The sequence below is a fragment of the Prionailurus bengalensis genome, chromosome D4 (assembly GCF_016509475.1).
Source record: "Prionailurus bengalensis isolate Pbe53 chromosome D4, Fcat_Pben_1.1_paternal_pri, whole genome shotgun sequence".
Classification (NCBI taxonomy): domain Eukaryota; kingdom Metazoa; phylum Chordata; class Mammalia; order Carnivora; family Felidae; genus Prionailurus; species Prionailurus bengalensis.
The window spans coordinates 71,170,156-71,191,186 of NC_057359.1; the positions used below are offsets into that span (position 1 = coordinate 71,170,156).

The 21,031-nt window shown below is 38.5% G+C and overlaps 1 protein-coding gene across 2 annotated transcripts in view; it reads right to left on the reverse strand.

Moving 5' to 3' along the window:
* Positions 1–21,031, reverse strand: part of SVEP1 (sushi, von Willebrand factor type A, EGF and pentraxin domain containing 1) — a 199,913-nt gene that overhangs the window by 48,904 nt on the left and 129,978 nt on the right. For both annotated transcript variants that reach the window (XM_043566210.1, XM_043566209.1), the window contains exons 32-36: positions 20,154–20,273; positions 18,580–18,756; positions 18,269–18,353; positions 17,200–17,391; positions 16,084–16,251 (exon numbers count right to left, since the gene is read on the reverse strand). In XM_043566210.1, coding sequence (XP_043422145.1) covers positions 16,084–16,251; positions 17,200–17,391; positions 18,269–18,353; positions 18,580–18,756; positions 20,154–20,273 — 742 coding nt within the window. The remainder of the gene's footprint in view (positions 1–16,083; positions 16,252–17,199; positions 17,392–18,268; positions 18,354–18,579; positions 18,757–20,153; positions 20,274–21,031) is intronic.

Here is a 21,031-nt window from a genome sequence, read left to right on the forward strand (position 1 = left end):
GGATGTAGTGAACACAAGGCTGGAAGAAGCGGAGGTACAAATAAGTGATCTAGAAGAGAAAATAATGGAAAATAAGGAAGCTGAACAAAAGAGGGAAAGAATTATGGAACATGAGAATAGACTCAGGGAACTCAGTGAATCCATCAAATGTAATAACATTCATAAGAGTCCCAGAAGAAAAAGAAGAGAGAAAAGGGGACAGAAAATTTATTTCAGGAAATAATAGCTGAACACCTCCCTAATCTGGGGAAGGAAGCAGATATCCAGATCTGGGAGGCACAGAGAACTCCCACCAAAATCAACAAAAGGCAGGCCAACACCAATGCATATAATTAAATTTGGAAAAGATAGCGATAAAGAAAAAATCCTAAAAGCAGCAAGACAAAAGATGTCCCTCACTTACAAGGGAAGAACCATAAGGCTAGCTGGAGATTCTCAACAGAAACTTGGCAAGCCAGAAAGGAGTGGCATGATATAATCGATGTGCTGAATGGGGAAAACCTGCAGCCAACAGTACTCTATCTAGCAAGGGTATCATTCAGAACAGAAGGAGAGATGAAGTGTTTCCCAGACAAACAAAAACTAAAGGGGTTCGTGACCACTAAACCAGCCCTGCAAGAAATATTGAAGAGAACTCTTTGAGTGGAAAGGAAAGACCAAAAGTGACAAAGACAAGAAAGGAACAGAGAAAATCTCCAGAAACAACAACAAATAATAACACGGCATTAAATACATTCTAATAATAATTCTGAATGCAAATGGATTAAATGTTCCAATCAAGAGACATAGAGTGTAAGAATGGATTAAAAAACAAGACCCATCTATATGCAGCATACAAGAGACTCATTTTAGGCTTAAAGACACCTGCAGATTGAAAGTGAGGGGATGGAGAAACATTTATTGTTTATCACGCAAACAGGCATCAAAAGAAAGCCGGAGTGGCAACACTTGTATTAGAAAAACTAGATTTTAAGTCAAAACCTGTAACAATAGATGAAGAAGGGCACTTTACCATAATAAAGAGGACTATCCAACAAGAAGATCTAACAATTGTAAATATTTATGCCTCCAATATGAAAGCACCCAAATACATAAAACAGTTAATGACAAACATAAAGGAACTAATTGACAGTAATACAATAATAGTAGAGGGCTTTAACACTCCACCTACATCAATGGGCAGATCTAGACAGAAAATCAACAAGGAAATAATGGCTTTGCATGACACACGGGAACAGATGGATTTAACATATATTCAGAACATTCCATCCTAAAAAAACAGAATACACATTCTTTTTGAGTGCACATGGAACGTTCTCCAGAACATGTCACATACAGGCCACAAAACAAGCCTCAATAAATTCAAAAAGACTGAAGTCATGTCATGCATCTTCTCTGACCACACCACCATAAAAATAGAAATCTACCACAAGAAAAAGATCTGGAAAGACCACAAATACATAGAGGTTAAATAACATGCTACTAAATAATGAATTGGTGAACCAGGAAATAAAAGAAGAAATAAAAAAAAATAGGAAAACCAAAGGAAATGAAAAAACATCAGTTCAAAATCTTTGGATGCATCAAAAGTGGTACTAAGAGGGAAGTTTATAGTAATACAGGCCTACCCCAAGAAAGCAAGAAAAATCTCACATAAACAACCCAAACATACACCAAAAGGATTAGAAAAAGAACAACAAACAAAAGCTAAAACCAGTAGAAGAAAGGAAATAATAAAGATGAGAGCAGAGATAAATGATATAGAAACTAAAAAAACAATAGAACAGATCAATGAAACCAGGAGCTGATTCTGTGAAAAAAAAAAATCAACAAAATTGGTAAGCCTCTAGCCAGACTTATCAAAAAGAAAAGAGAGAAAGGACTCAGACTCACAAACGAGAGAGGAGAAATAACAACCAACACCACATAAATACAATTATAAGAGAATGTTATGAGAAACGATATGCCAACAAATCTGACAACCTGGGAGAAATGGATAAACTACAATCCTACAAATCCTACAAACTTATAAACTACCAAAACTGAAACAGGAAAAAATAGAAAACTTGAACAGACCAATCACCAGTAAAGAAGCTAAATCAAGAGTCAAAAATCTCCCAGTGAACAAAAGTCCAGGACCAGATGGCTTCACAGATGCATTCTATCAAGAGTTAATATCTATTCTCAAACTATTCTGAAATACAGAAGAGGGAAAACTTCCACATTCATGCTATGAGGCCAGCATTACCCTGACACCAATAAAAACTCCACTAAGAAAAACTCCACTAAGAAAGAGAAACACACAACAACATCCCTGATGAACACGGATGTAAAAATTCTCAATAAAAAACTACCACATTGAATCCAACAATACATTGAAAGAATCATTCTCCAGGATCACTTGGGATTTATTCCTGGGTGGCAAGGGTGATTCAGTATTTGCAAACCAATCAACAAGATACAGCACGTTAACAAAAGAAAGGATAAGAACCATATGATCCTTTCAACAGATGTAGAAAAAACATTTGACAAAGTACAATGTCCATTCATGACAAAAACCTTCAACAAAGTAAGGTTAGAGGGAGCATACCTCAACATAATAAAGGCCACATATGAAAAACTTACAGCTAATATCATCCTCAATGGGGAAAAACCGAGAGCTTTTCCTCTACAGTGAGGAACAAGGCAGGGATGTCTTGTTTAACATTTTACATATTACAGGACGTTCTAGTCACAGCAATCAGACAATACAAAGAAATAAAAGGCAACCAAATTGGCAAGGCATAAGTCAAACTGTCACAGTTTGCAAATGACATGATATTCTATATAGAAAACCCAAAAACTCCACCAAAAAATTGCTAGAACTGATACATGAATTCATTAAAGTTGCAGGATACAAAATCAATGTATAGAAATCTGTTGCATTTCTATACATCAATAATAAAGCAGCAGAAAGAGAAATCAAGGAATTAATCCTATTTACAAACATACCAAAAACCCACAAGATACCTAGGAATAATCCTAACCAAAGAGGTAAAATATCTGTACTCTGAAAACTATAGAACACTAACCAAAGAAATTGAAGAGAACACAAAGAAATGGAAAAACATTCCATGTTCATGGACTGGAAGAATAAATATTGTTAAAATGTCTATATTACTCTAAGCAATCTGCACATTTAATGCAACCTCTATCAAAATACCACCAGCATTCTTCACAGACCTAGAACCAATAATCTTAAAATGTGTACGGAACCACAAAAGACCCTGAACAGCCAAAGCAATCTTGAAAAAGCAAAGCAAAGCTGAAAGCATCACAATTCCAGGCCTCAAGTTATATTACAAAGCTGTAGTAATCAAAACAGTATGGCACTGGCTCAAAAACAGACACATAGATCAATGGAACAGAACAAAAAAATCTAGAAACAAACCCACAATTATATAGCCAATTAATCTTCGACAAAGTAGGAAAGAATGTCCAATGGAAAAAAAAATCTCTTCCACAGATGGCTTTGGGAAAACTGGATGGCAATATGCAAAAGAATGAAACTGGACCACTTTCTTGCACCATACACAAAAATACATTCCAAATGGACTAAATACTTAAGTGTGTGACTTGAACCATAAAATTTCCAGAAGAAAACATAAGCAGTAGTCTCTTTGACATCAGCTGTAGTAACACCTTTCTATACAGGACCTCTCAGGCAAGAGAAACAAAAGCAAAAATAAATTATTGGGACTACATCAAAATAAAAGCTTCTGCATAGTGAAGGAAATAGTCAACAAAACCAAAATGCAACCTATGGAATGAGAGACAATATTTGCAAATGACATACCCAATATAGGGTTAGTATCCAAAATATATAAAGAACTTACATAACTCAACACCCAAAAACAAATAATCCAATTAAAAATGAGCAGAAGACATGAACAGACATTTCTCCAAAGAAGACATACAGATGGCCAACAGACACATGAAAAGATACTCAAAAATCAGGAATTACAAATCAGGGGAATACAAATCAAAACCACAATGATATATCACCTGACACCTGTGAGAATGGCTAAAACTAACAATACAGGAAATAACAGGTATTGGCAAGGATACAGAGAAAGAAGAACCCTCTTACACTGTTGGTGGCAATGAAAACTGGTATAAGTCACTGTAGGATAGGGTATGGAGGTTCCTAAAAAAGTTAAAAATAGGGGCACCTGGGTGGCTTAGTTCGTTAAGTGTCTGACTCGTGATTTTAGCTCAGGTCATGATCTCACAGTTTGCGAGTTTGAGCCCTGCATTGGGCTTTGCACTGACAGTGCAGAGCCTGCTTGGGATTCTCTCTCTCCCTCTCTGTGCCCCTACCCTGCTCATGCTCTCTCTCTCTCTCTCTCAAAATAAATAAATAAACTTTAAAAAAAAGTTAAAAATAGAACTACCGTATGATCGAGCAATCACACTACTGGGTATTTACCTAAAGGATACAAAAATACTAATTTGAAGGGATACATGCACCCTGATATTTATAGCAGCATTATCAACAATAGGCAAATTATGGAAAAAGCCCAAATGTCCATTGACTGATGAATGGATACAATGTATAAAATGATGTGGGGTGTGTGTGTGTGTCTGTGTGTGTGTGTGTGTGTGTGTGTGTGTGCGCGTGTGCGTGGTGGAATATTACTCAGCCTTAAAAATAAAGTCTTGCCATTTGCAATGACGTGGATGGAACTAGAGTGTATTCTGTTAAGTGAAATAAGTCAGAGAAAAACAAATACCATATGATTTCACTCATACATGGAATTTAAGAAACTAAACAAATGAACATGGGGAGAAAAAAAAGACAGGAAAACCAAGAGACAAGACTTTTAACTATAGAGCACAAACTGCTGGTTACCAGAGGGTAGGTGAGCAGGGGAATGGATGAAATAGGTGATGGGGATTAAGGAGGGCACTTGTTGTGATAAGCACTTGGTGTTGTACATTAAATGTCAAATCACTAAATTCTACACCTGAAACTAAACTTACACATGATGTATGTTAACTAACTGGAATTTAAATAAAGACTTGGAAAGACAAAAAATAATATTTACTGCTTGAATATTGAGCTTACTGATCAAATGATGCTCCTTTAAGATATAGAAATATATCTTCATATTAATATTAATGCTTGTTTAAGTAAGGGAAGTGGACTTACAATTTTGGCTATTTAAAAAACTCTAAAAATTGTTGCACATTTCTTTAAAAATAAGAATGACTCAGTTTAAATTTAGAACATCATCTGTCTACAGATGGTTTTAGTTGGTTGATTTTATCACTAGTCTTTGAAACAAAAACTCTAATGAACCATATGTGGCCCACACATAATTCATGCGTTTACTCATATTCAATGATATTTAAAGCAGCAATTATAATTTCAGTCCGCAATGTTTCCTAAACCCTCAACCAACCAAGCGTTAGCGTTTGGCGCTGTGTTCCACATACGGCTCTGCTATTCAACCAGTATGAATCAACTTTGCTTAATAACTCTCAGTCTTTCTTTCTGCCTTTAACATATTTTCCCATAGATGATGACAGATTAATGACTTGCAAAACCTTAAATTATTCTCAAGGGCTCTCTCAACAAAGTGGAACAAAGTATCATGATATACAGTATTGGAATAATTATAATGGAGTCATCCTTATTTAAAAACAAATTTTCTTAATGTTTATTCATTTTTGAGAGACAGAGAGAGAGAGAGAGAGAGAGCGAGCATGAGTGGGGGAGGGGGCAGAGAGAGAGGGAGACACAGAATCTAAAGCAGGCACCAGGCTCCGAGCCGTCAGCACAGAGCCCGTGAGATCATGACCCGAGCTCAAGTCAGACCCTTAACCAACTGAGCCACACAGGCGCCCCTGGAGTCGTCCTGATCTTGATTCTTTCTTTTTGAAGAGAAAGATACAGAGTTTTAAAGGAATGTCTGGGGCACCTGGGTGGCTCAGTCAGTTGAGTGTCCGACTCCTGATTTCAGCTCAGGTCATGAGTTCACAGTTTCTGGGATCAAGCCCCACGTCAGGCTCTGCACTGACAGTGCAGAGCCTGCTTGGGATTCTCTTTCTCCCTCTCCTTCTGTACACCCCCGCCTCAAAAATAAATAAATAAAAAATATAAAGGAACGTCTAACACCTGATCAGTCCATCATTTTGCTACTAATGAAGGATAAAAGGACTAAAATAATGTGGCAATTAACATAATCCTTTTTAGACATACAAATTTCTTCATTTTACAGATGAGTTAATGGTGGTTCCACAGGTTGAAAGACCTGCCTGGAGTCACACAGCCGCAAGCAGCAGAGTTAAAAATCTGCCTTTGATTTACTCGATTCTAACACTTATACCTTTTCCATGACATTGTTCTGTTTCCCTTCCTTTTTCTTTTTAAAATGAGGCAGATCACAATTTGCAGGTGTCCCGTGGAAACTGCACTGCAGTGTCACTAGTACAAATTATCTGACCCACCCTTCAGCAGAGATTCTCAAGTCATCAGTTAGCAAACATTTCCCCTGAGGTCCCTCTTAGTTTTATGAGGGATCTGCTATGATAGAGAGCTTTGAATCCCTTCGCCCTCGCTGTCAAGATTCATGAAATCTGTAGGAAACAAGGATCAAGGAGAAAAAGGCACAGCATCAGCAGAGATGTGAGCATCCACCTTGCTTACGGCCATATATCATGCTGTGGACAGAAGTGGTCTGGAAACACTCACAGACATCCCTAACAACTAAGCGCAGGGTCTGCTACAGTTCGTGGCGATCGATAAGCTCTGCTCTTTCTATTAGAAATCAAACTTAGTAAGTTTTCAGATGGCTTCTGTCTAGAAGGATACAGGAAAGTATCCACAGACAATACGTAAAGGCATAATGTTTTTAAAAAATCCATTATCCCAGGTTTGAGTGCCCAGATTTCACTGTTTCTATGTTGAATGTGCTCTGAGTAGAAATTCCATTTGTAGAGGCTCCTGAAGTTTTGTATTTTTATAGCACAATTTACATTCTTTGTGCACTTTGAACCACGCATCATTATTTCCATGGGTCCCTTGATGCTCCTAGCATCAGTTCATTGGCGGAAGTTCACAGACGTCACTTGAGATATCCCTGATTTATTAGGATCCACTGGGCCATCTATAAAATGCTTCCTTTATTTCATGGGACCAGCTACTCTGAGGCAGAAGCATCTGCCTCCAGAACCTTCCTTATTCTTCAAAGCCTCTTAAGGATACAAAAAATTGTGTGTAGCAGTTTGGCAGCACTTTGTAAGGCTTCTGACCCTGATCTTCAGGAAAATCTCCACCAACGACTCCTCCCTAACGAAAAATCACAGCAAAGCTCTTCTGTAAAGTAGTGGAAGATTACCACCAAATAAATATATTATGAATAAATGAATGTAAACAATACATTTTCAACACTACCCATAATTTCCTGGAACCTACAATACCTCTTTCTCTGACCTAAGGCCTTAGCTTTTCTTTATTACTCTCAATCAGCATTTAGTCCTTCATTAAAGAATTCTTAAGGACCGTGCTATGCGTTAGAGTCACTTCCTTAGTACACAATGCAAAGCTAATGCATTTGCTTGTTTTATGCATCTGTGTCCATCCTGTATTCCTTACCCCCTCCACTGCCTGGAGTACTGTAGGCCCCTTCACACCTAGAGAAGTTGCTTAAAGGAGAAACGATGGATTCTACCTGAAGAATGGAAAGAGGAGGGAAGCCTTCCCTGTTGAAATGGCTTTTGAGAGGAATCATCAGAGGAGACGAGCAGAAAAGGAGTCACTCAAGGCTGAAAAGTAACATGAACAAAGGGCTAGGAGTATGATATGGGTGGGGCATTCTGGCAACTTACAAATAGTTAGGAATGGCATATGAACACCGGAAGAAGGAAGTGGGGATCACTAGGATCTTGTGTGTTGTGGCAGGCACAAGTGAACAGGATATGGTTTTTGACAGTGTCTTTTCCAAGGATACTCAGGTTTTGGCAGACAAAATGTTGCTAGAGCAGAAAGATACTGAAGTGGTGTATTACCTGGATGACCCAAAGAGCACTGATTCATAGAAATAAGCAAGTTGGGAGTTTCATATCTTGTGAATGCCATAAAACTCTGTCCTCAGTCCCTATGGTGCATCAGTTTACAAGAAACACATAACAGTAGGGTGGGGGATAAGGATTTTTATAGTCCAGTTCTAATAATGTTTCTAATTACAAGTATAAGACTTAACAAAGATAAGAGGCAAAGGTCCTGCACATACACAGTAAAGTAAACCTGCACAAATGGCAAACCCGGCTTGATGACGGCCAATACGAGTCTTTAGTGTTTCACTGAATGTAAGTTGAATGAGTCAATGGTGACATCCTTAAAGGATGACTGATTTCTAGAAGCTCATTTATTTAGAAAGAGAAGAGAAATGAAATACACTTTTATCTTTGTATGTATGTGTCAGCCTCTCGATTTGGCATTTTTATCTCTGTTATGTTCTAATTTGCACGTGTCAGTGTGTATTATGGCTTTGGGTACCAAGGTTGAAAATGGACTGCAGACCTACAAAATAAGCTCAGAGAGTGACTCTGAGAGGAACAGGCTTGTAATCACAACCATTTAAGAGGAACAAGAGCAGACTGGAGGCTGAGTTGGCTGAAATGTCTGTCTCTCGGCACCAGAGTAAGGGATCCTTTCTCAGTCAGGAGATGTGTGAAGGGCTGGGATCTTTTCCTGAATACTCCCCATTATCTCTAATGATCTCTTTGTGGGAGAACCTCAGGACCAAGCTATTAATACTTGAAGGTGCGAAAAAATTTATCCTGAGTAGTTTCAAGAACTGAAACCAAAGCTAGTACTTGAGAACAGATAAAATATTCAATAAAGATGGGGGTTGAGATTTATTAAAAAAAAAAAAAAACTCTTCCGGGGCACCTGGGTGGCTCAGTCAGTTAAGTGTCTGACTCTTGATTTGAGCTGAAGTCATGATCTCACAGTCGTGAGACTGAGCCCTGCATGGGGCTGTGCGCTGACAGCATGAAGCTTGCTTGAGACTCTCTCTCCCTCTCCCTCTGCCCCTCCACTGCTCACATGCACCCTCTCTTTGAAAACAAAATAAAAACAAAAAAACGATCTTCAAAATATGTCAGGTAGTCTTTCAAGATGCTAAAGAAGGATATATTTTCCAAATGACAAAAAAAAAAAGAGGAGTTAACTATTGTCTAGATTGAATTATAATTGGTCTCTGATCCGACTGCTGCATTACTTCCTTATGTTTGGAGTCTGAAGGTGTGTTATGATTTCTGGGGAACATATTTCACCTGCTCATTTGTTTAAAAGAATCATTTAAAAAACAAACAGTTTTGTACAGATGATGACACACACCCTATTTTGGCCAGCAAAGCAGGAAAACTGGAATTGGCACAAATCTAAAGTGCTGGAATATTTAATATTCTGTGACATATTGTATTCTCATTCAAGAGACATTGGGGACACTATTACAGACCCTCATTTAAAAATCAGGGCCTATGTATTATATAACAAATTGTTTTACTCTGTAATTCCAAGGAAAAATGACCCACTGGTATTACAGTGATGTCATAGAAGGGAATACTCCAGGATGCATTTGCTGTAATTCATTAGCATCTTTCTGGAATAATGTTGAAAAATTCTTTGAGGGGCGCCTGGGTGGCTCAGTCCGTTAAGCGTCCGACTTCAGCCAGGTCACGATCTCGCGGTCTGTGAGTTCGAGCCCCGCGTCAGGCTCTGGGCTGATGGCTCAGAACCTGGAGCCTGCTTCCGATTCTGTGCCTCCCTCTCTCTCTGCCCCTCCCCCGTTCATGCTGTGTCTCTCTCTGTCTCAAAAATAAATAAACGTTAAAAAAAAAAAAGAAAAATTCTTTGAAAATGGGCAGAGTAGTCTTCAGATGCAATTTTCAGTGATTTGATTCACACACTGAGTGGAAGCCTACTAAGGGAGCATGTGTGAAGCTTTATGAGAGAGCTCCCCAGTGGATTATTAGCTCTTCTCTTTTTAAAAGAAGAACCTTAAAAGAGCCTTAAAATAGCAGGATACTAGATATGTAAAGAGCCGCAATTTAAAAAGAACGGTAGAAAGTATAAATTTCCATCAGCAGTTAATTGTTTCTAATTAAAAATGATCAAAATTTTTATCTTAGTATATTCAGTAATTGAATTTAAAAATCTATATAATTAAAGACGAACCAAAGGGAAACATTCTATTAGGATTTTAGGATATCAATGACTCTTCTTTCCCTCTGAGCTTCTTATCAAAAGAGCAGACACATAACGATGAAAAGGAAAATGAGAGACAAGTTACCATTTTATTAACTTGGGCAGACAGCTGAACACTTCCAGCCCAGTATTTTGATAAAAGGTGAATTTTAAAGACCAATTTTAGGGCAGGAGGCAGAAATCCACTTCCTGCTTCTTTCTTTCCCTGACACTCATCTTACCACTCCTGTCTCCTAAAGTATCGGCTCTTCCATCTAGAGTTGAGAGCGGTTCACTCCCCCTTATTTCAAGGAACGGTCTATACAAAGGACAACACCAATATGAGAAGAAACAACACTGAGACTGAAGCAAGAATGTGTGTATGTGGACTCACTAAGCAGGCCTGGGTGGCTCACACAGTGTGCAGAGCAGTGGGAGTTGAGGCAGCTGGAGAAAGAAAGAGGCTCTAATCCTCATATCAAGCCAACAGTATCTTGGGAAGCAGAAAGAGACCGCCAAACAGGCCCATTGCACAAAAGCCATCACTTGCACACAGTGATGCCATCCTGGAAGACACAGTGCATGCTGGCCTATGCCAATCAATTCCTTGGGGGAAGAAACAGAAAAGGAGTGCACAGACAGAACTTCTACTTCTGGCCATGCCACAGTCTGAAACCTTCCCTCTACCATATTTGACGGAATATAACAAAAGTTGTTATGCACATGCCAGAAATAAGGAGGGAATTAACAGAGAAGTAAGCCTGTGACTGGATGATGCAATTGCCATGGATTGGACAGGGAAGGGAAGAAGAGGTGGTAGGAAATATAACTTTGGAGTTGAAACAGGGGAGCAGCCAAGTATCGGACATGGATCTTTGTCCTACAAGGACATTCATTGAAAGGACATTCACTAGAAAAATTCCACCTAGAGGCCCAGTGAGAGGAAAAGTGAGATCTCTGTATTTGTTGGGGCCCTGGGTGGGTAAATAAAAAGTCCCTGCTAAGGTAGTAGTCCCTGGGTCTCATCTCACGTGGATTTGATGTTAGAATTTATACTATTTGCTTTATATGGAAAGCCTTCAAATTTGTAAATTAATGTAAAATTGGGTTCTTATCTGGTGATATCCCCTGGGTTCCTGATAGAAAAAATAATCCACATACTTAAACCATAAGGGATTGTCATGGATAAAACCAGTTTTGCTTACTCTAAGGACACAATATGAAATTACAAAACATACATGATCATGTTTTTCATCATGAATCAGTCAGCAGGCAGAGCAAACAGCGAGATTAGAGTACCAAGAAATTGAGACAGTAAAAAAAGTTCTAATATTAAAAAATTATATGAAATAAGTATGTTGAAATAATGAAGGACAAAAAGACACAAAATCCTATCAAAAAAGGAAAAGATATTTAAAAAGAAAAGATATTTAAAAGTTATTCAAAAAGAAATATTTGAAAAATAAACAAATATAAATTCTAGAAGCAAAAATATATAAAGTACATTTTAAAAAAAATTGATGGACTCATTTAAAAGCAGATTACAGATAGTAGAAACTGTAAACTAGATGATATATGTGAGAAAATTACCCAAATTGCAGCCCAAGTTTATAAACAGATGGAAAATGTGACAGACTAATAAACACGGAGAGAGAAAGGAAAGGTCTAATACATAAGGCTTAAAGAAACAGAGAAAAGCGAAAGTGAAGAGGAGGGAATATTTGAAGTTAAGATAGCTGAGAATATTCCAAAATTGGTGAAAGATGTGAATTTTCAGAGGTAAGAAGTACAATGAGTCCTGAACAAGATGAATGACAATATAACACATTTTTAGTCATATCATAAGGAAATACTAAAACAACAAAGACATATTAAAAATAAAAAAGCCAAAGGGGAAAGATAGTACTTATAGTGGAACAACAATTCATTCAGAATTTCTCGATCTCCGCACTACTGACATTTTGGGCTGGACACTTCTGGGTTTTGGGCTGCTGGTCTATGCATTATAGGCTGGTTAGCAGCATCCCTAGACTCTATCCATGAGAGCTAGGAGCACCTTCCCCTCAACTGTGACAACCAAAAAAGTCTCCAGACGTTGCCAAATGTTCCTGGTGGGCAACACTGCCCCTGGTTAAGAACCCCAAGCAGACTGATGATGGAATCCTCAATAGCAACATTAGCAGTCATAAGGCAATGGAATAATATTTTCAAAAATGTGTATGTAAGAAAACTATTAGTGTAGACTCATATACCCAGCTAAACTGTAATTCAAGAGCAAACATAAAGTACTATTATTTTTAGACAAAGATTGTAGAACATACGTTTGGTGGAAAAAAAAACGTAAAGGATATACTTTAGGAAGTAGAAATATTACACCTAGAATTAAGGAATGGGATGCAAAAAGCAATGGTGATGAAGAGATTAATAAATGTGAGTAAACCTAAATAAGCACTGACTATATTAAAAAATTACTAATTTGGAAAGTTGTAAAAAAAGGGAAATAAAATATAGTGATGAGACGTTTAACATGAGAGGGGAGACAGAAGTTATTCATGCTTTCCAAGATCTTTGAGTTGTTCAGAAGAAAGGCAAAGATATTCAGTATGACCTCAGGGTGGGGATGATTCCTTAAATTTGACAAACACACACACACACACACACACACACACACACACACAAATATAAACAACTGATAGATATCAAATAATCTCTCCTAAGGTTTAAAATATGCATATTTCATGACACAACACTGATTCTTGGTGTCTGAGCCAGAAACAGTCTCACTCATATGTACCAAGAAACATGTGCATCTGATATTTACTTCAGAACGGTTACATCAGCAAATAAAGTGGAAACAAATTAACCTTCTACCAGTAGAGAAACGGGTGACCTACAGATAGTTCATTCTTCCAAGGGAATACCTTATAGTAGTCAAGATGAATTCTGTTAACTTACACGTATCAATAGAGAAGAGTGTAAAACACGTGGTAAGCAAAACTCAAGCTTCAAAAAGACACTTAAGAGTATTAAGAGTCATATTCAGAAATTGAAAGACATAAATCAATAGAACATTGTTTATGGAGACATACATATGGAATAAGGGGAAAACGAACATTTGTTACTTCGGGGAGAATGGGAAAGTGACGAGGACGGCTTCTCGTTACATTTGAGGTACTTTACTGTATTATTTTTACTTCATACTGTATTTCTTTCATGAAAAGAAAGCTATTATAACTATGGAAAAAAAATTAATATGTACTTGTCGCTCAAGAATGGATGCCCAGTAACTTTAAATAGAGATTAATGACTTTTTGTGGTTTTCTGTATATTTCAAATGTCTCATTGGCCATTTGGCCAGACAAAAGAGGAGTACAAAGGCTTTCTTTCTTTCTGGCCCTCCCTGTAGCATCCCAAAGAGGAGTGAGGGAATGCAAAGGGGCATCAATGTTCTTCCTCTCGCCTAAACTTTTGCTTTCAGAAAAAAAAATGAAAACTATCTCTTAATAGTTTTTGATGTTTTTCGTTTAGAACAAAATGTAGATGGGCAGTGATTTGTGACTGCAGGTACTTTCTATTAATTTGATTAACTATTTAAGATAGTTGCCCCCTAAATTATTAAAATGTTATCACTGTATACAGCAATAATGGTGACAGAGAAAATAAAACAGCCATTTTTACACATAGCACTTCATGCATGTTTAAAGCACTTTCTTAAAACTGTTCTCAGGCCTTCTAACAGCTATGTGATTTAGGTGGGCAGATTTGGTTTCCATCTTTTCAATGGGATGAAATCTCCCACAGAGTGTCCACTTGCCTAAACCAGGAGGAATAGGTAAGATAATGTGGCCCAATACCTTCATGTTTTAACTATAAAGCTGGAATACTATTTATTCTGCCAAACTTTCATTGTTGTAGAAGGGGGCACATGAGATAATTCATGTGAAAGTCCTCTGAGGAATGTAAACCCTCTATGAATGTGTGGATTTGTTGTAATTTTTATTACTGCCTATAGTACTTTTAATAAAATCCTTTTGTATAATATATAGACTTAACACTAGGCAGACTCAGAACTCTTGTGACATATTTTAGGTGAATTATTCGTAAAGAAAAGAAGAAAAATGTTAATTTGCATCTATAGAGTGATCTTTAATATTGAAAAATATTTGTAGACAAAATTCTGGGAAGAAATACAGTAACTACTACCATTTACCTTTGGGTAATTAAACGTTTTTTGATGTTTATTTATTATTTTTTAGAGAGACAGAGACAGAGCGTGAATGGAGGAGGGGCAGAGAGAGAGAAAGAGAGACAGAGAGAGAGAGAAAGAGAGGCAGAATTCAAAGCAGTCTCCAGGCTCTGAGCTGTCAGCACAGAGCCCAACGTAGGGCTCAAACCCACGAACTGTGAGATCATGACCTGAGCTAAAGTCCGGCGCTTAACTGAGTGAGCCACCCAGGCATCCCTATTTTTGGGTAATTTTTTAAAATATATTTTTTACTTAAGAAGGTGTCCAGGTTTGGGATCTCTATTGGCTATTCAAGTGTTTGACTCTCAGGAGCTTTTTGCAAAAAAAATATTGTCGCCACCTGCTGGCAGTCCTGTATTCCCGGGACTGTCTTCAACCCAGGTGAAATGAACTTCAGCTTCTATGGTAGAATAGAAACTTCACTGTCATTTGTGCGCCAGTCATAATAATGGCAAGGTTTGTTGAATTAAGTTTTTTTTTTCTTTTAATTGAAATTTTTTTAATGTTTATTTTTTATTTTGAGACAGAGTGTGAGCAGGGGAAGGGCAGAGAGAGGGAGACATAGAATCTGAAGCAGGCTCCAGGTTCTGAGCTGTCAGCACAGAGCCTGACATGGGGCTCGAACCCACAGACAGATCATGACCTGAGCCAAAGTCGGATGCCTAACCAGCTGAACCATCCAGGTGACCCTTTTTTGTTTTTTGTTTTTTCTGATTAGGCTAGGCATGATACCATTTTATTCCTCACAGTATCCATAAGAAGTGTGAGCCTTTAATGAGATTATTTTTATGAAGGACAATTGAAGCCCAGAGCTTTCCCCCAAAGCCACACAGTGAATGACAGAGCTGAGATGCAAATCCAGAAAGCAGCAACTCTTCTGCTGTTGCTGCTTCCAACTGTGTGAAAAACACCTGCTGTAAATCTGGAGCGTGAAAGCACTATTAATGGTGAAAATATTTCTTGAAGAAGGGGGGGAAGCAAGCAATGAAATGCATGTCAGAGGAGCCGGGATTCTCCTTCACTTGCTTGTTGCCTGCCTGAGATCTTAAGCAGACCACCCTCCCAGAGTGAGCCCCCCCTTTCTCTGCACTTCCACAGTTTTGGGAGGATCATATGAAACAGTGAGTGTGAAAGCTCTTTGTAACCTGCTTCCTCGTTTTTCAAAATTTATCTCTGAATGATACGAGATCATTAAAAATATAAAAACCTGAACTCTATTATCTTTTGTCCCTGTGCACATGTCACCTTTATGTTGTGACTTAAAGTCTTGCCTTCAGGTTTGCAGAAGATAAATATGCAACTGCCTATTTAAATGTGTTTTTCTCATCTCTAAGAAAGGTATAAAGATATTTTCCACTGCGCTGCCCAATATCCATTATTCAAGGCCTAATTTGATAAATTACTCTAATTCCAGGAAAACACTGTTCCCACAGGAGAATATGCTCCCTTTCTGCTGTCAGGAAACAAGAGCATAAAACTCTCTGTGGCTTTGGCTGCCCAGAAATTTAATTTAGTGTCCAATGGAGCCCATCTCCACAGTTGGGGGTGCATCCGCTCCCTCGAGGCTCCCAGTGTTTCTTTCCCTCATAGGGTTACTCACCCTTCTTTGCAAGTGTAAGTGACAGTGTTCCCAAAAGTGAAGTTGCTCCCAGTGATGACAGCGTCTTTGATTGCCGGCGGCTCTCCACAGACGACAAGATGGCAGGTAGGTGGCGCTCTGTCCCAGCTGCCTGATGCCGAGCATTCAATGACAGAAGGGCCCTGTAAGCTACAGGAAAGAATGATGCCACCTCTTTCATTGGCTAATAATTCACTGCTATGGAGAGGATTACATAAAAGCAGGGGAAACCCGAGCAGGCTCCAGGGTGTTTATAATAATGAATGGGCTTAGGGTCTCAGCTGCAAAATAAAATGTGCTCACTGGTGGTGGCGTAGGGCACTCCAGACCTCACAAATAGGTTACCGGGATGAGAAGGGGTTAATGGGCTGGTTGGGATCCAGCAGTAACTGAGGCAGACACTCAGGAAGTCATGGTAACTGAAGTCAACGGGCATGAGCCTGGGCACCTGACCGTGCGTTGCTCACGACTCTGACCTCTGGTCTTCCTTTGATTTACAAACCTTACATCCCAAGGGCGTGGCTTACCCACCTTTGCTTGCCAACCTGATTCTGACTGTCTGTATCATTCTACTTTCTGGTCACTGGATATGTTTCACTTCAGATCCTGTTGGCCAAGTTTATGACTACAACCTCTCTCTATTGTCCCTTCTGTTTGAACATACGCACATACATCCCCTCACACACCATTAATCAAACCAACCTCTTACAGTATTAAGAACCCGGGCCCTTACCTTGACATGTTTTTTGGAACATTCCATGCAATGTTGAGTATAAGCGTGGTGAGTTATTTACCACCCCCCCCCACCAAATCCAGATATTGTGTTTTGCTTCGCAAACACTTTTTGCTTTTATGTTTAATGACTGAATGCTTATAGTAACTGACCTAGAGCTCCCAGAGTCAAAGTTAGGTGGAGTATTTTTCTAGGCATTCCTAGCACTATAAACTAGTCTTCAGGAAGCATACAAACTTGAGACGATCTGTTACATTTAGAAATTTGTATTTAAAGTCAGCTAGTCATATACAAATGAAATCTACTGAGTGAATAACGAGTAACAGGGTATTATAGGCAGCTTGGCTGGTGTCTACGGACTTTACCTGTATCCACTCTCACACGAATATGACGCAGTAGAAAGGTAGGTAAGCCCGCTCAAAATATATTTCCCATTATTTATGTTTTCGGGGCTAGAACACTTGACCAGTTCACACACAGGAAGAGAATGACTCCAAGAACCGCTAGCAAGACAGGATGATTCTCTAGCACCATCCAGAGTATATCCTTTATTACACCTAAAGAAGATAAAGGAAAATTACTGAATATACTTTGCTTTATTTTGCATCATTTTATGAGCACCAGAACCTTTAAAAATATTGAGGATTTACACCTTACGATTTATTGGAGGAGTCCTTTTTTTTTCCTACTGAAATAATGCTTTGAAATTATTTTTTTTTAAGGTTGAATATTGTACATCTTCCCCCAGGGACCCTGCTGAGTGATAAGTAGAAAAATAATCTGGCTTGCCTCCAGTTTGTGCCATGGATTAGTAGCTGCAAACAGACAATTCCTAATTTGAGAATGGTCTGGTTTAGCACAAGTGCCTGAGATATTGGGTCTGGAGACAAAACTCCAGCTTATAACCAAGAATATTCATCAGCTTGCATGGCCTTCCTCTATGACATACATTCTCAGAACACCTCAAGGAGATGCTGGGGACAAGAATAGGTGACTGGTCGAGGAATTTAAGGATTCTAGATAGGACTACCCATTAGGTTATTAAATTAGATTTCTTCATACTAGACATAATTAAATTAATTCCATATTAATTCAAAAACATCCTCTGGGATTCTTCTTCTCCCTTTCTTTCAGCATTATATCACAGCCATCATGTCGTCAACAATGTATACAATGTAGTTTAAAGAAAATTTTTTAGTGTTTATTTAGTTTTGAGAGAGAGAGAGAGTGAGACAGAGCATAAGCACGGGAGGGGCAGAGAGGAGATGACGCAGAATCTGAAGCAGGCTCCAGGCTCTGAGCTGTCAGCACAGAGTCTGACACAGGGCTCGAACTCATGAACTGCAAGATCAAGACCTGGGCCGAAGTCGGACACTCAACTGATTGAGCCACCCAGGTGCCCCCTACAATGCAGTTTTAATCTTATGCACTTACTGATATGTTACTTTACTGCCATAGGTAAATGCTGAGCCATCAAAGCCTCCGTTTTCTGGAATAGCTGGTACACCACAGGAAACAGCTTAAAGGTGGAAAAACAAAGAAGGTACTGTTTTTCTTTGCTAGTGTGTACAAAAATCTCTAAAAGCTCCAGAGCAGCTCTAGGTTATCTTGTCACGTTTAAAGATGAACCTAATCGTTGGGCTTTAAATACGAAGAATATTGATACACTTAACACGTGACATTTCTACACTTTAAATCTCTAGTGCTGCCCAATGCCACGAACATGGTGAATTTACTACACATACCTTCACAATATGGTATCAGATGACTCCATTCTCCAGACCCCAGACATGTGATTTTGGTCACTCCCATCAGCTGATATCCTTCCTCACACGAGAATGTGACTTCGGCGCCCACTGTATAAGTCTCACCATAAGAGTGGCCATTTTCTGGATCTCCCGGAGCCTTACATTTTATAGGTTCTTGAAAGGAAGAACAAGTTTTTGTGGGGAAATAAGTGGTGTTCACACAACCATGCAAGGTCTCACAGCAAAAGAGTTTCACTACCATTAAAGTACCAGTTAAATTTTTTGGAAAAAAACTTTTGAAGGGAGATGCATGGAGGTGTGGGATATGCTGGACATTAGACCAGAACGTTTTTGTTTTTGTTTTTTCAGAGAGAGAGACAGAGAGAAAGAGAAAGAGAGAGAGCTAATAAGCGAATGGGGGAGGGGCAGAGGGAGAGAGAAAGATTCTTAAGCAGGCCCCACATGGAGCCCAATGCGGGGCTTGATCCCACAACCCTGGAATCATGACCTGAGCCGTAATCAAGAGTTGGACGCTCAACCAACTGAGCCACCCAGGCAAACCCACAGAACATATATTTAATAGGCATTTAAACAACAATATTTTGGAACATCAATGACTAACAAAAATATACAAAATTGATCTGGCTGCAAAGGGAGTTGTTTGTTGGGGAAGTAGCGGTGGTACCAGGGCATTTATTAGAAGAACGTTAGCTCCTCCTACCTCGCCCAACCTCATACCTACTTTTTAAGCGCAACTGACTTTCTCTCAAATTGATGTAAAGGCAATACCTAAGCATATTTGAGGAAAGTTCTCAAACTCCCTTTCCAAACAGGCTATGGGTCAGAGACCCCTCCTACGTACAGATTTGAGGTTGGTCACCTTTTCTAGGGAGAGAAATAAGTTAAAGGGATATTTGAGGCTAGAGCTGGATAGGAGTAAATATAATACTCAAATTCTCAAAAGGGGAAGACACATTGATTCAATCTTTCTAAAGGTCATTATGGCTATGTAAGTCAAGGACTTTAAAGCCTCTGAGAAAGTAAGCGCCATTATAAGACTTGATTTTGAGAATTCCTCTTCACTTCCTGTTTTACTATTTTCTGGGAGTTGCTTTCTCTCAATAAATGCAGAAAGACATCAGTGGGTTGAGGGATGGGCTCGTTTTATCAGAGTTACCACAAAATACAGAGATGTGATAAGGCAAGATGTCCCTTTTTTTCAACAATATAATTCTGTGTGGCTGAGGCAGAGGAAAGATACTGATGGCAAAGTATCTTCTTTGCTCCGATTGAGGCTTTAGAGGCCAGATTATGTTCTAAATCCCCTCTATTATTCTCATACTATGCAGATATTGCTTCAATATTCTGGTGATATAGTTGGCTTTTGGTTTTCAGAGACTGGGAAGCTGGGCATAGCACAGTGCTAAGGTAAAGCTCCTTTAGTCGTTACTTATGTGTCTTTTTAAAGATGGTTTATCTTCTCCACCTGTCCTTTGAACTTGAAAATAGTGTTGTGTTTTTAAAAAACATAAAAAATTAATAATCTTACCAATTACACACGTACTAGTTACCTGCACAGTTTTTGCCATCTCCTGTGTAGGGTGGGATACAGGAGCAAATGTAGGATCCATTTGTATTCAGGCAGGAAGCATACTCACTACAATCTGACCCAACTGCACATTCATCGACATCTAAAATGAAGACAGCTTACAGGTAGTGAAGTTGATTGATTCTTCTTATGTATTAAGCATTTTTTTATATTTTATATATAATTATATATATATATAACTTACATATATAATTTTATATATATTTTATATATAAAATATATATTTTTATATTTTTTATATTTAAATCAACATATAACACTGTATATATTTTCATAAAATTTAAATATAGTAATAATGATCACATTGCAGTTACGCAATCAAAGCTATGATTTCCGAACTACTCTACAATCCAGCAATTGCACTATTAGGTATTTACCCAGAGGATACAAAAATACAGATTTGAAGGGGTACATGCACTTCAACATTGATAGCAGCATTATCAACAACAGTCAAACTGGGGAAGGCCCAAATGTCTATCAACTGATAAATGGATAAAGAAGTGGTTTATATATACAATGGGATATCACTCAGCTATCAGAATGAAATCTTGCCATTTGCAATGACATGGACAGAGCTAGAATGCAGTATGCTAAGTGAAATAAGTCAATCAGAGAAAGACAAATACCATATTATTTCACTCATATACGGAATTTAAGAAACAAAAATGATGGGTATATGGGAAGGGGGAAAAAGAGAAGAGAGGGAAACAAACCCCAAGAGACACTTAATGATAGAGAACAAACTACGGGTTGATGGAGGGAGGTGGGTGGGGGGTGGGCTAGATGGGTGATGGGTAGTAAGGAGGGCACTTATTGGGATGAGCACTGGGTGTTGTATGT